General features: G+C 43.2%; 1 protein-coding gene across 4 annotated transcripts in view; it reads right to left on the reverse strand.

The window, feature by feature from the left end:
* Positions 1-15,225, reverse strand: part of smarcc1a (SWI/SNF related, matrix associated, actin dependent regulator of chromatin, subfamily c, member 1a) — a 212,655-nt gene that overhangs the window by 51,190 nt on the left and 146,240 nt on the right. For all 4 annotated transcript variants that reach the window (XM_063067509.1, XM_063067500.1, XM_063067505.1 and 1 more), the window contains exons 23-24: positions 10,746-10,872; positions 8,778-8,944 (exon numbers count right to left, since the gene is read on the reverse strand). In XM_063067509.1, coding sequence (XP_062923579.1) covers positions 8,778-8,944; positions 10,746-10,872 — 294 coding nt within the window. The remainder of the gene's footprint in view (positions 1-8,777; positions 8,945-10,745; positions 10,873-15,225) is intronic.

The following is a 15,225-nucleotide window of genomic DNA, read 5'->3' on the forward strand; positions in this document are numbered from 1 at the left end:
ACAGAGGTGTGTATTGGCAATTTAATACGGCTGTCTGAAGCCAGCTTGATAGTGAACCTTGAAAAAAATGAATTCGGCCACACGAGGGTCACTTACCTGGGAATTGTGGTGACACAGGGGCAGCTGGCAGTGATGCAAGCTACAGTGCAGGCTATCGCTGACCTCCCAACCCCGACAGACAAGAGGGCCCTCAGAAGGCTCTTGGAGATGGTGGGGTACTGCAGGAAGTTTTGCAATAACTCTGCGGTCAATACCCGTCCCCCTCCTACTAAGCCCTTGCGAGAGAAAACTGAGTCGGAATGGGACGACCCTTGTTATTGTGGTCCGGGACAAAACCAAATGAGAGGTTACATTGGTCGCAATTCATCAGTGTTTTTGGCCACTATGAAGTTTGCTGAGTTGGAGCCTGGTCTAAGGGATTATTAATAACACGTGTAAAAGGAACAGAAAATGCGATGACTGTCTGTCAAGGTGTTGACAAGTTCAAACTCGCTGTGTTAGCCAAATAGCTGATAAAGATGTATATTTGTGCGTGTATCAAATAATGTATTCATGTTTGTAATTTTTACCTCCCGGTAAAAATCCTTAAAAGGGGGGAAGTGTGACGAGAATACACATAAAAATTAAGATGTTTGCTGGCCTGGGTTAGCATCAGTGACATCAGCAAGTGGTCTGCCACCTGCCCTCAGGGGAAGGAGAGATAAGGAACAATGGAGCAGCGTCTGGAGATGTGTAATGAAGGGACGGGGGAGAGAGAGCTGTCTGGAGCGGCTCCCCCCTTTGAACCTTGAACTGTTTGAAGTGATGGACAGGCGATACCCCAGCAGGGGGATAAAAAGGGACCGGTTCGCTAAGGCAGGACACACACGCCACCCGAGGTAACGAGACCCTGGAAGCGGTGGGAAGTACCAGACAACGGCCAGGGTGGAAAGGTACGATCAGCGGGAACCCGGTGTGTGTCCGCCCTTGCCTGGGTGCCGGGTTCACTGCAGAGGATCGACCGCATCTGGAGGAGGGGTCACAGTCGGTGACCTCAGGTGACATCACCAAGGACCCGCCCAAAAAAGCTGCTTGTGAGCCATATCGCCGGTCTGTGAGTGAAGCCGTGTCTGAATGATCAGTTGTTCCTGTTCCCTCTCTTCCTCCACGTTGTCCAGCGCCATGGCAACGATTACTGCGAACTGAACTACTAAACTGGACTGAACTTTGAGTCACTTTGAAATTTGGTCATTTACCCCTAGACAACGATAGAGCTTGATTGATGCTGTTATCTTAAATTCTGTGCACATGTGTGTTTAGCATCGCTGAACTGTTGCATTTATTATCCTTTCGATTACTGTGTTGCTTGTTTCTTTAATAAAACTTTCTTAGTTCTAGTACTCCAGACTCCAACTGAGTGATCCATTTCTGCTGGTTTGGCAACCCAGTTACGGGGTACGTAACATACCCAAGATCAACAAGAAAGTGGAATCTTCTGCCGCCAGACCTGCGTAGTATTTCTGACATTAATATTTTTAAAGATAGACTCAATCAAATCAACTTAGGGGATCTAGTCAAAAAAGCTCACTTTACAATTTAACTCTCACGCCGTTCACACCGATTGCGCATTATAACAGCCGTCGAGCAGTGCTTGCGCAGTACCAAGCAGAAGCAGAAACAGCAACAGCATTGCTGTTGTGGTGTTGTCATGACAGAGTTTTCAGATATCTCCGCTTACCCTGTCCACACTGCAACGCCGAATAATCGTTTTCAAATTTACACACTCTGGACAGTGTTTTAGAAAAGCTCAGTTTTCAGGGGATGAAAACGCCGTTTCAGTGTGGACGGAGGGTCAAAACGAAGAGAAAAAGCTTCATTTTCAAAATTATCTGGCATAGTGTGGACGTAGCCTGAGTGTAGAAACATAGAAAACCTACTGCACAATACAGGCCCTTTGGCCCACAAAGCTGAGCCGAACATGAAATTATATAGGGTTACCCATAGCCCTCTTTTTCTGAACTCCATGCCCTTGTCCAGGAGTCTCTTAAAAGACCCGATCGAATCCACCTCCACCACCGTTGCAGGCACCCATTCCAGGCACTCACCACTCACTGCATAAAAAGTTACCCCTGACATCTCCTCTGTACCTACTTCCAGGCACCTTAAAACTATTCCCTCTCGTGTTAGCCATTTCAGCCCTGGGAAAAAGACTCTTGATTATCCACACAATCAATGCCTCTCACCATCTTATACACCTTGAACAGGTCACTTCTCATCCTCTGTCGCTCCAAGGAAAAAAGGCCGAATTCACTCAACCTATTCTCATAAGACATGCTCCCCAATCCAGGCAACATCCTTTAAGTCTCCTCTGCACCCTTTCTATTGTTTCCACAACCTTCCTGTAGTGAGGCGACCAGAACTGAGCACAGTACTCCAACTGGGGTCTGACCAGGGTCCTATATAGAACCATAGAACCGTAGAAACTACAGCACAGAAACAGGCCTTTCGGCCCTTCTTTGCTGTGCCGAACCATTTTCTGCCTAGTCCCACTGACCTGCACACGGACCATATCACTCCATACACCTCCCATCCATGTATCTGTCCAATTTATTCTTAAATGCTAAAAAAGAACCCGCATTTACCACCTCGTCTGGCAGCTCATTCCATATTCCCACCACTCTCTGTGTGAAGAAGCCCCTGTTCCCTTTAAACTTTCCCCCCTCACCCTTAACCCATGTCCTCTGGTTTTTTTCTCCCCTTGCCTCCGTGGAAAAAGCCTGCTTGCATTCACTCTATCTATACCCATCATAATTTTATATACCTCTATCAAATCTCCCCTCATTCTTCTACGCTCCAGGGAATAAAGTCCTAACCTATTCAACCTTTCTCTGTAACTGAGTTTCTCAAGTCCTGGCAACATCCTTGTAAACCTTCTCTGCACTCTTTCAACCTTATTTATATCCTTCCTGTAAGTTGGTGACCAAAACTGAACACAATACTCCAGATTCGGCCTCACCAATGCCTTATTACCTCTGCAACATTACCTCTCAGCTCTTAAAGTCAATCCCACGATTGATAAAGGCCAATGCACCATATGCTTTCTTAACCACAGAGTCAACCTGTGTAGCAACTTTGAGTGTCCTAAGGACACGGACCCCAAGATCCCTCTGATCCTCCACACTGACACGGGTCTTACCATTAATACTATATTCTGCTATGATATTTGACCTACTAAAATGAACCACCTCACACTTATCTGGGTTGAACTCCATCTGCCTCTTCTCAGTCCAGTTTTGCATCCTACCAATGTCCCGCTGTACCCTCTGACAGCCCTCCACACTATCCCCAACACACCCAACCTTTGAGTCAAATTTACTAACCCATCCCTCCACTTCCTCATCCAGGTCACTTATAAAAATCACGTAGAGTAGGGGTCCCAGAACAGATCATGAAGCACACCATTGGTCACCGACCTCCATGCAGAATATGACCCGTCTACAACCACTCTTTGCCTTCTGTGGGCAAGCCAGTTCTGGATCCACAAACCAATGTCCCCTTGGATCCCATGCCTCCTTACTCAATAAGCCTTGCATGGGGTACCTTATCAAATGCCTTGCTGAAATCCATATATACTACATCCACTGTTCTATCTGCAATGTTTTTAGTCACATCCTCAAAAAAATTCAATCAGGCTCATAAAGCACAACCTGCCTTTGACGAAGCCATGCTGTGTGTGCGCCTTCAGGATTCTGTACCTCCTACCCGATGGTTACAACGAGAAAAGGGCATGTCCTGGGTGCTGGAGGTCTTTAATAATCGTCACTGCCTTTCTGAGACACTGCTCCCTGAAGATGTCCAGAGTATTTTGTAGGCTAGTATCCAAGATGGAGCTGACTAGATTTACAACCCTCTGCAGCTTCTTTCAGTCCTTTGCAGTAGCCCCCCTATACTAGACAGTGATGCAGCCTGTCAGAATGCTCTCCAAGGTACAACTATAGAAGTTTTTGAGTTTATTTGTTGACATGCCAAATCTCTTCAAACTCCTAATGAAGTATAGCTGCTGTCTTGCCTTCTTTATAACTACATCAATATGTTGGGGCCAGGTTAGATCCTCAGAGATCTTGACACCCAGAAACTTGAAACTGCTCACTCTCTCCACTTCTGATCCCTCTATGAGGATTGGTATTTGTTCCTTCGTCTTACCCTTCCTGAAGACAACAATCAGCTCTTTCGTCTTACTGATATTCAGTGCCAGGTTGTTGCTGTGGCACCACTTCATTGGTTGGCCTATCTCACTCCTGCACTCCTTCTCATCCCCACCTGAGATTCTATCAACAATGGTTGTACTGTCAGCAAATTTATAGATGGTATTTAAGTTGTGCCACAGTCATGTATATATAGAGAGTAGAGCAGTGGGCTAAGCACACACCCTTGAAGTGCGCCAGTATTGACTGTCAGCGAAGAGGAGATGTTATCACCAATCCGCACAGATTGTGGTCTTCCAGTTAGGAAGTCAAGGATCCAATTGCAAAGGTAGGTACAGAGGCCCAGGTCTATAATTTCCAAGAAAGGAAATTATAGACCAGTTAGTCTGACCTCAGTGTTTGAGAAGATGTTAGAGTTAATTGTTAAGGATGAGGTGATGGAGTACTTGGTTACACAGGACAGATAGTACAAAGTCAGCACGGTTTCCTTCAGTGAAAATCCTGCCTGAAGAACTTGCTGGAATTCTTTGAGGAGATTACAAGTAGGATAGATAAAGGGGATGCAGTAGATGTTGTACATTTGGACTTTCAGGCCTTTGACAAGGTGCCACGAATGAGGCTGCTTACCAAGAGCCCATGGTATTACAGAAAAGTTACTAACATGATTATAGCATTGGCTGATTGGTAGGAGGCAACGAGTGGGAATAAAAGAATCCTTTTCTGGTTGGTTGCCAGTGACTAGTGGTGTTCTGCAGGGGCGGGTATTGGGACCACTTTTTATGCTGTGTATAAATGATTTAGATGATGGAATAGATGGCTTTGTTGCCAAGTTTGCAGATGATACAAAGATTGGTGGAAGGGCAGGTAGTGTTGAGGAAACAGGTAGGACGCAGGAGGACTTAGACAGATTAGGAGAATAGGCAAAAAAGTGGCAAATGAAATACTATGTTGGAAACTGCATGGTGATGTACTTCGGTAGTAGAAATAATTGTGCAAACTATTTTCTAAACTGGGAGAAAATTCAGGAATCTGAGATGCAGAAGGACTTGAGGGTCCTTGCAGGTTGAGTCAGTAGTGAGAAAGGTAAATGCCATGTTAGCATTCATTTCTAGAGGTCTTGAATACAAGAGCAGGATATAATGCTGTGGCTTTTTATGGCACTGGTGAGGCCTCACCTTGATTACAGTGAACAGTTTTGGGCCCTCATCTTAGAAAAGATGTGCTGGCATTGGAGAGGGTCCAGAGGAGATTCACAAGGATGATTCCAGGAATGAAAGGGTTATCATACAAGGAACGTTTGATCACTCTGGGTCTATTCTCGCTGGAATACAGAAGGATGAAGGGGGGATCTCATTGAAAGGCCTAGACAGAGTAGATGTGGAAAGGATGTTTCCCATGGTGGGAGAGTCACGGACAAGAGGGCACAGCCTCAGGATAGAGGGGCCCTCTTTCAAACTGAGGATGCAGAGAAATTTCTTTAACCAAAGGGTGGTGAATTACTGGAATTTGTTGCCACAAGCAGCTGTGGAGGCCAAGTCTTTGGGTACATTTAAGACAGAGATTGATAGGTTCTTGATTGCACATGACATCAAAGATTATGGGGAGAAGGCCAGGTACTGGGGTTGAGGAGGAGATAGAGAAAAAGGGTCAGCCATGATTGAATGGTGGAGCAGACTCGATGGGCCAGATGGCCTAATTCTGTTCCTGTATCTTATGGTCTTATGACCAGTGCCTTATAAAGCCTCAGCATTACATCCTTAAGGGAAAATCTTGCCTGATGAACCTGTTGGAATTCTTTGAGGAGATTACATGTAGGATAGATAAAAGGGATGCAGTCCTAGATTTCCACATAATTCCAACAGATTTGTCCGGCAAATTTTTCTCATTGGGAAACCATGCTGACTTTGTCTTATTTTCTTCTTCTTAAAAACATTGAAGTAGTATGTTTTAACAATGAAGTTTTAGTCAAAATCACCTTCTACAGGAGATCTCTGGATGAATTCCGTCTCACCTCTGTTCTGAATGGACACTGCTCTATTCTGAGGATGTGCACTCTGGTTCTAGACTATAGGAAATATCCTCTCCCCATCCACTATCTAGGCCTTTCCATATTCACAAACAAGAGAAGATCTTCAGATTTGTTGCTTTCCACATTCAATAGGTTTCAATGAGATTCCCCCACCACTCATTCTTCTAAATTCCAGAGAGTACAGGCCCAGGGCCATGAAATGCTTCTCATATATTAACCCTTTCATCCCCAGAATCATTCTCGTGAACCTGCTCTGGAACCTCTCCAATGCCAACACATCTTTTCTTAGATAAGGGGCCCAAAACTGCTCACAATACTCCAAGTGCTAACCATTCTATTTACCAAGGGACATCTCCATAATCCTGACTGCAATTTACATATCACCAGCTGCCAACTATAGTCATGCTGATTCTATCCACATCTTTCCTGTCATACCATGGGCTCTTATTTTGCAAAGGAGTCTCATGTGCTGCACCTTGTAAAGCCCTTCAGAAAATCCAAGTAAATAACATACACTGACTGCCTGTTATTTTCTCAAAGAATTCCAACAGATTTGTCAAGCAAGCTTTCCCCCAAGGAAACCATGTTGACTTTGGCCTACTTTATCATGTAGCTCTAAGTACCCCTAAACCTCCTCCTTAATAATGGAGTCCAACATTTCCCAACCACTAAAGTCAGGCTAACTGGCCTATAATTTCCTTTCTTCTGCCTTCATAAGATAGACCATAACATGTAGGAGCAGAATTAAGCCTTTTGGTTCCACACGTCTGCTCCACCTTCCCTTCTTGAAGAGTGGAGTGACATTTGCAACTTTCCAGTCCTCCTGAAACATTCTAGAATCTAGTAATTACTAATGCCTCCACAATCTATTCAGCAACCTCTTTCAGAACCGTGGGGTGTAGTCTATCTGGTCCAGGCAACTTATTTACCTTTGGATCTTTCAGCTTCCCAACCACTTTCTCCTTAGTAATAGCAACTACACTCACTTCTGCCACCAGCAAACTCAAATTTTTGGCATATAGCTAATGTTTCAGTTTAAGATGGCGCTGGAGAAGCACAGGAACAACTTGCCAGCAACTTTATTACGCACACTTTCTCGAACACGACCAATGCAATCGACAACCTGCAACTTATCTTTTAATTTGAGCTTTTGAACACAATGTACAAGCCGGTATTTTTACAGTGTGAACTGAAGTCTTGAAGGTGCAGTACGGTTGCAATGTGGCATGTACAAGCCCAACTGAAGCAGCAGACACTGGGCTCAAGAGCAGGGCAGCAGCCAATGTCTGGCTGTTGGAGCAAATTCGAAGCAGAAGAACGGATGGAGTGGGGCTCATGCCTGACAGTGAGGAACAAGCCTATGTTTGATTGATTGAGCACCAGGACAAATTGGAAAGGTCAGGTGTGAGCTGAATCGAGGCAGCGGATTCCGGGCCTGAGAGTGTATCAAAGCAGCATGGCCCAGATCCGAGAGCGAAGAACGACACTGCTTGGATGATTTAAGCTCTGAGCCAAACTGCAGGGTGCAGGGTGTAGGGTGTAGGGTGCAGGGGCCAGAGGCAAGGGATGGGCTGGTGTTCAGCTCTCTGCTGGTGAGGTTTACTCGTCTCTGCGCTGAACTGAGGCTGTGGCTGTGGCCTGGAACTACAAGACCATTAGACACAAGAGCAGAATTAGACCAATTGGTCCAGCAAGTCTGCTCTGCAAATCAATCATGGCTGATCCTTCTTTTCCCCCTCCTCAGCCCCAATCCCCAGCCTTCTCCCTGTAACCTTTGATGTTGTACCCAATCAAGAACCAAATATACTCTGCCTTAAATACATCCAACAACCTGGCCTCCACAGTTGTCTGTGGTAATAAATTCCACAAATTCTCCACCCTCTGGCCAAAGATATTTCTCCACATCTGTTTTGAATAGACATCGCTCTATCCTAAGGCTGTGCCCTCCTATCTTAAGACTCCCCTCCATGGGAAACATCTTTTCCACATCTACTCTGTCTAGGCCTTTCAACAGTTGAAAAGTTTCAATAAGACCCCCTCCTCATCCTTCTAAATCCCAGGCTGAAATAACTAGCACAAGGGGGAATAGTTTTAAGGTGCTTGGAAATAGGTATTGAAGGGATGTCAGGGTTAAGTTTTTCCCACACAGAGCGTGGTGGGTATGTGAAATGCAATGCAGGTGGCAGTGATGGAAGTGGATACAATTGGGTTGTTTAACAGCCTCTTAGATAGGTATATGGAGCTCAGAAAAATAGAGGGCTATGTGCTAGGAAAACTCTAGGCAGTCTTTAAATGTAGGTTACATGATTGTCAAATGTAGGTTACAAGGGTCTGTAATGTGCTGTAGATTTCTATGTTCTATGTGCTGACTAAATCCCATTTCTCATAACCACTTATATTATTGCTTTTTGTGGAATCATACTTTATGTTTAGTGGCTACTATTCTTGCCCATTTTACATGAAAAGTACCCATATTATATTAACTTCCTTGACCTGCAGATGATTTGCTATTTTAATTCATCTGAGTTATCAATCACTCAAATACCCACTAAATGGGCAGTTACCTTTGCCTTAGTGGCAGCTGAGGCCAGAGCAGCTGCGGCAGCTGTGACAATGTTTCCTTCGCCAATGTGATGCTCTAGCTTCTTCTTCCCAACATCCATTTCTTTATCTTTGCCACTAACATCGATATTCTCCTTGTTTTCTTCTTTATCTTTCTCTTCAGATGGAGCTGACAAGCCAAAAGACCAGAGGAGAAAATTTTAAAAAAGTCCCTGAATAATTGATTTTGGCTTATGGTATACATTTCTGATTAGCTCTCAAAAATTCTAGTGAAGAAATCCTACATTTAACTTCTGAAGTTTATTTTTAAAAATATGTTTGACAAATTGAATTGAAGTTTTGACAGTTTCTCATACAAGCACACTCAATACAAAGGTTATTAGGCACAGAGTGCAGATGGCAAGTACTGACACTTATTCACTATGTGTCAAAAATAATTTCCAATTCAGACTAACGTGTTTGATTATTCTTCACCCAGTAACCTTTCTCACTTGGAGAATGACTAGCACAGACATATTGCAAAAACTAACAGTGGTCTCACTTTCTACTTATTTTAGTTTAATAAAAAAATCCTGTCATCTCAGGAAGAAAGAGATTAGCTTTATTTATCATCCAAACATAGTGAAATGAGTTGTTTGTGTCAATGACCAAGACCATCTGAGATGTGCTGGAGGCAGCCTGAAAGTATTGCCATGCTTCTGATGCCAGCGAAGCATGCCAACAACTTACTGACCCGGACCCTAATGTCTTTGGAATGTGGCAAACAGCACAGTAGAAAACTTAAACATATCAAGAGCATGCTAGTGCTCACGTCAAAAAGCAATTTCCAACATGCAAATAGGATGCCGGTCTCCACCAATCCACATTGGCATTCATTCTCAATTTTTAAAAGATAATTATTCATTCAGGAGATGGAGGCTGCACAGACTGAGCTAGTATTTAATTGCATACCTCTAATTGGGTGGCAAGTTATGTTTATGAACTTCTGTAGTGAGATGAATATTTATAATGCTGTTAGAGAGCGTGAAGCAGGATTCAAAAGAATGTCTATACATTTCTAAGTCAAGGTGCAGTGGGTTTGCAGGATGGAGGGGTTCCAGTTCTTTCACTGCTTGTCCTTCTAGCTAGCAGAGATTGCCAGACTGGAAAATGCTGCTTGAAGAGTCTTAGCGAGATGCTGCTGTACAAGCTGCTACTACTGCGTTGATGGAGTGAGTGAACAGTTGTGGATACGCTGCCTATTAAGCATTCTGCAACGTCCTCTATGGTGTGGAACCTGCACTCATCCAGGCAAGTAGAAAGTAGTTCCTCACACTCCTGATTAATTGCCCAGTTTCTTAAATGTTAAGTATACCTTATATAATTGACTTTTCTTCAATAATTTTTTCTGTACATCTTTATTCATTCATGTAGTTTATCTATTGTTTTTAATGTTACTCCCAAACTTAGGTATGGACATTCCCTGCACTGTGTGTATTACCTCTAAAATCAACCCAATTGTTCCTCAACCAACTCAACATCAAGCAGTTCCTTTCAGATTACCTTCTGAAGTCTTTGCACCATCTGCACAAACTTTGCCTTCCTGAAATTCAAATTAATAGCTTTGGTTTTTACTGATATGTTTTCCCCAAAACAAAACTTGAGATCAATTGTTCCTAAAGGCTGGACAACATCCAACTCAAAACTGTATCCAGGTTGTTACAGGATATGAAATCTAGGACAGGCCTCCCTCTTGTTGGCGCAGTAACATACTGGGTCACAAAACAATCATTCAATAACTCATGCACTTATTCCTTTGTGTAGAGATGCTTTAGGCTGCTCTTTCACCTGGAATCCAGTAAAAACTTTCATTACAAAGCCACCTTTTTCAGTTTCAACAAAATAGTTGTATCTTATACATGACTTGAAATATTTAATCTGGCGTACAGTTCACTGCTCATTTAAAAAAATATTTTCTACTGTAACAGTACCTGGTTTAATGTCGGTGCTTGCCATTTCCCCTTCTATGGGTTTATCTAATGCCAACTCTTTAGGAGATGGAATTTCAATCTTCTCTGTACTCTCTGAAACTGGTTCAGTCTCCTCTTTACTTTCCACCTGGTAAAAGACAAGTGTGTCTGTTGAACATTTTCTTTTCTGCACAACAGAATTGTGATATCATTCAAGAACATGAAAAACAAGGACAAGATGCACACAGGATAAAGTCACAAGTTTAGGAAAGGGAATAGGGAGACACAGCTTTTGCACAGATAGCACAGAGATTGTGAAATACATAAAATTAGTGACAAAGAACTAAAAACAAAAAAAGTGGAAGGTAGGGAGTTGGGAATACAAACTTGATGCAGGGTAACATCCATTGCATGGGTGCTACAATTAGTCCGGCTCCTGTGAAATTCCGTTTAGATGCTCAAAAATCAGATGTTATTGCTCAGTCTAACATCTGCATGTGATCTCATTCATGAAGACAGCAACGTTTGTGATTTGTCACAAAAGAACTTCGACTGGAAATGTTAAGTCTGCTTTTCATTCCAATACTCCCTGACATGTTCATTTCCAGCATAGTTTGTTTTTATCTTGCAAGTGAAAAAAATCCTCACCCAAATCCATCCTGGTATATTTTTACGCAAACAACAGGAATTCTGCAGATGCTGGAAATTCAAGCAACACACATCAAAGTTGCTGGTGAACGCAGCAGGCCAAGCAGCATCGAAGGGTCCTGACGAAGGGTCTCGGCCTGAAACGTCGACTGCGCCTCTTCCTATAGATGCTGCTTGGCCTGCTGCGTTCACCAGCAACTTTGATGTGTGTTGCTGGTATATTTTTACATCCTTCATATAGTTGTGACAAATTGGTTATCATACTCCAATTGTGTTTCAGCAATGGATGCTAGAAATTTGGCATAATTGCCAGCTATACACATTTCCTAATGACAAAGAGTCACCATTTGGCTCAAGTTTATGCGTCCTGACACAGCTCAAGTATCTGTCCATTCCCCAGTTTAGACTTAGTGAACAGTAGGGCTTTAATGTCTGCAGTAGAATAGGGACCTGGGAATTCAGATTCATTATTCCACAAAAGTGGCATTAGAGGCAGATAGAGTCATAAAGAACAATTTTGGCACAATAGCCTTAGTAAATCAGAGTATAGAGTACGGAGTTGGGATGTTATGTTGAAGTTGTACGAAGTGTTGGTAAGGCTGAATTTGGAATATGCGTACAGCTCTGGTCACTTACCCACAGGAAAGATAACAATATGATTGAAAGAGAGCAGAGAAAATTTACAAAATTGTTGCCAGGGCTTGAGGACTTGAGATACAAGTTATAACTCTATTCATAGAACAGTACAGCACAGTACAGGCCCTTCGGCCCACATTGTTGTGCCGACCCTCAAACCCTGCCTCCCATATAACCACCCCCCCCACCTTCAATTCCTCCATATACCTGTCTAGTAGTCTCTTAAATTTCACTAGTGCATCTGCCTCCACCGACTCAGGCAGTGTATTCCACGCACCAACCACTCTAAGTAAAAAACCTTCCCCTAATATCCGCCTTGAACTTCCCACCCCTTACCTCAAAGCCATGTCCCCTTGTATTGAGCAGTGGTGCCCTGGGGAAGAGGCGCTGGCTATCCACTCTATCTATTCCTCTTAATACCTTGTATACCTCTATCATGTCTCCTCTCATCCTCTTTCTCTCCAAAGAGTAAAGCCCTAGCTCCCTTAATCTCTGATCATAATCCATACTCTCTAAACCAGGCAGCATCCTGGTAAATCTCCTCTGTACCCTTTCCAATGCTTCCACATCCTTCCTATAGTGAGGTGACCAGAACTGGCCACAGTACTCCAAGTGTGGCCTAACCAGAGTTTTATAGAGCTGCATCATTACATCGCGACTCTTAAACTCTATCCCTCAACTTATGAAAGCTAACACCCCATAAGCTTTCTTAACTACCCTATCTACCTGTGAGGCAACTTTCAGGGATCTGTGGACATGTACCCCCAGATCCCTCTGCTCCTCCAAACTACCAAGTATCCTGCCATTTACTTTGTACTCTGCCTTGGAGTTTGCCTTCCAAAGTGTACCAGCTCACACTTCTCCAGGTTGTACTCCACTGGAGCACAGGAAAATGAGGGTAAAACTTATAGCTTTTAAATTTAAATTATGAGCGGTACAGACAGGAAGAATGCGTGCATTTTCCTTCAGCTTGGTGCAAGTAAAACTAGAGGCTAAACTCACCCTAAACTAATTTTAGGGTAAAAGGTTAAATATTTAATGATTTTTGGATCATTGGGCTCTCTTCCAGGGACACTGGGGCCTGTACAAAAGGGAAGTTATCACCTGAACTGGAGGGGGACTAATATCCTCGTGGGAAGGTATGATAATGCATCATAGTGGGTTTAAAACTAGAGTTGCAGGGGGATGGGAACCAGACTGCCAGAACAGTTAGTGGAGAGATTGTAGAGACATATGGTTAAGACCTCAGACAAAGTTAGGAATCAAAAGGTTAAGCTGCATATATTTCAATGCCAAGAAATGTCATAGGAAAGGTTGATGAGCATAGAATATGATCAACACCTGGAATTATGTTGTAGCCATTATTGAGACTTGGTTGCAGGAGGGCCAGGATTGGCAGCTCAATATTCTGGGGTTCCATTGTTTTAGACATGACAGAGCAGGAGGAAGTACAGGAGGAGAGGTGGCACTACTGGTCAGGGAAAATGTCATAGCAGTGCTCCACCAGGATAGACCGAAGAACTCGACTAGGGAGGCTTTATGGGTGGAACTGAGAAATAACAAAAGGTATGAGTACGTTAATGGGGCTATATTACAGACCACCCAATGTTCCTAAAGATATTGAGTGAACTTGTAAAGAGATTGCAGAGTGTTGCAAGAAACAAGGTTGTTATCATAGCTGATTTTAATTTTCCATATTTTGACTGGGAATGCAACATTGTAAAAGAACTGGATGGGATAGAGTTTGTCAAATGTGTTCAGGAAAGTTTCCTTCATCAGCACATAGAAGTCTCAATGATAGAGCATATGATACTGGATCTGTTATTAGGAAATGAGACAGGACTAGTGACAGAAGTTTGTGTAGGGGAACACTTTGCATCCAGTGACCACAATGCCATTGGTTTCAAAGTAAATATGCAAAAAGATAGGTCTGGTCCGAAAGTTGAGATCTGAATTGGAGATGATATCAGAAATTATCTGGCAAGTGTGGATTTGGGCAGGCTGTTTTCTGGCAAAGGTGTACTTGGGAAGTGGAAGGACTTCAAAAACTGAAATTTTGAGAATACGAAGATCGTTTGTGCCTGTCAGAATAAAAGGTAAAGATAAAAAATGTAGGGAACCTTGGTTTTCAAGAGATTTTGAGGCCCTGTTTAAGAGAAAAAAGGAGATACAGAGCAGATATAGGCAAGCAGGAACAAATGAGGTGCTTATGGAATATCAGAAAGGCTAAAAGGTGGTATGAAGTTATTCTAGCAGACAAAGTGAAGGAGAATCCTAAGGCAGGGGTCCCCAACCTTTTTTGCACTGCGGACCGGTTTCATATTGCAAACTGGCCAACTGGGGGGGGGGGGGGGGAGGGAGAAGGGTAGGGTTGCCAACGGACAAGAGTAGCAGTCAAATACATTGGGTTTACCCAGAGAAAGACTACAATAACCATGAAGCCTTGCGCGGGCACAAGTGCGCATGCATGACTTGCACATTCGTGTACGTGCCAATTTTTTTTTCTACAAATCGCTTTTACCGATTCTGTTCGGGGGCGGGCGGTGTTAATCACAGCTGGAATATAGGTGATAAATGGCTAATACACTCAATTTCATTTCTAAAAGGGTTTATCTAACGAATTTAATATTAAACACACAGTGCATATTTTCCTCGCATGAATATAGCGATAAGTCAATTATCGGGGAGCTTGAAGTAAGTGTTGAAAGAACTTCCAGTAGAAGTTGTAGAGGCAGGTTCATTATTATTACTTAAAGAAAAATTGGACAGGTATATGGACAGGAAAGGAATAGAGGGTGATGGGCTGAGTGCAGATCGGTGGGACTAGGTGAGAGTAGCGTTCGGCACGGACTAGAAGGGCAGAAATCGCCTGTTTTCGTGCTGTAATTGTTATATGGTGATATGGTTATATAAGTCAATAGCATCATAACATTTTAAGTAACATTTGGATATTAAACACACAGCATGTATTTTCCCCATATGAACATATAAAATCATTGCAACACACCAGTATCGCTGAATCAGTAGGAGCCCTGGGCTTGTTTCTCTGCAACAAGACGGTGCCATCGAGGGGTGATGGGAGACAACGATACTCGAAGGGGGTTCCTTATGTCCAGTCTATTCCGCAATTTAGTTTTCGTTGCATTCATTGCAGAGATATGTTGGAAATGGAAGCAACATTTTTAGTGCTTTCGTGGCTATCTCAGGATATTTAGCC

Source organism: Mobula hypostoma, chromosome 1, assembly GCF_963921235.1.
Source record: "Mobula hypostoma chromosome 1, sMobHyp1.1, whole genome shotgun sequence".
In the NCBI taxonomy this organism is placed as follows: domain Eukaryota; kingdom Metazoa; phylum Chordata; class Chondrichthyes; order Myliobatiformes; family Myliobatidae; genus Mobula; species Mobula hypostoma.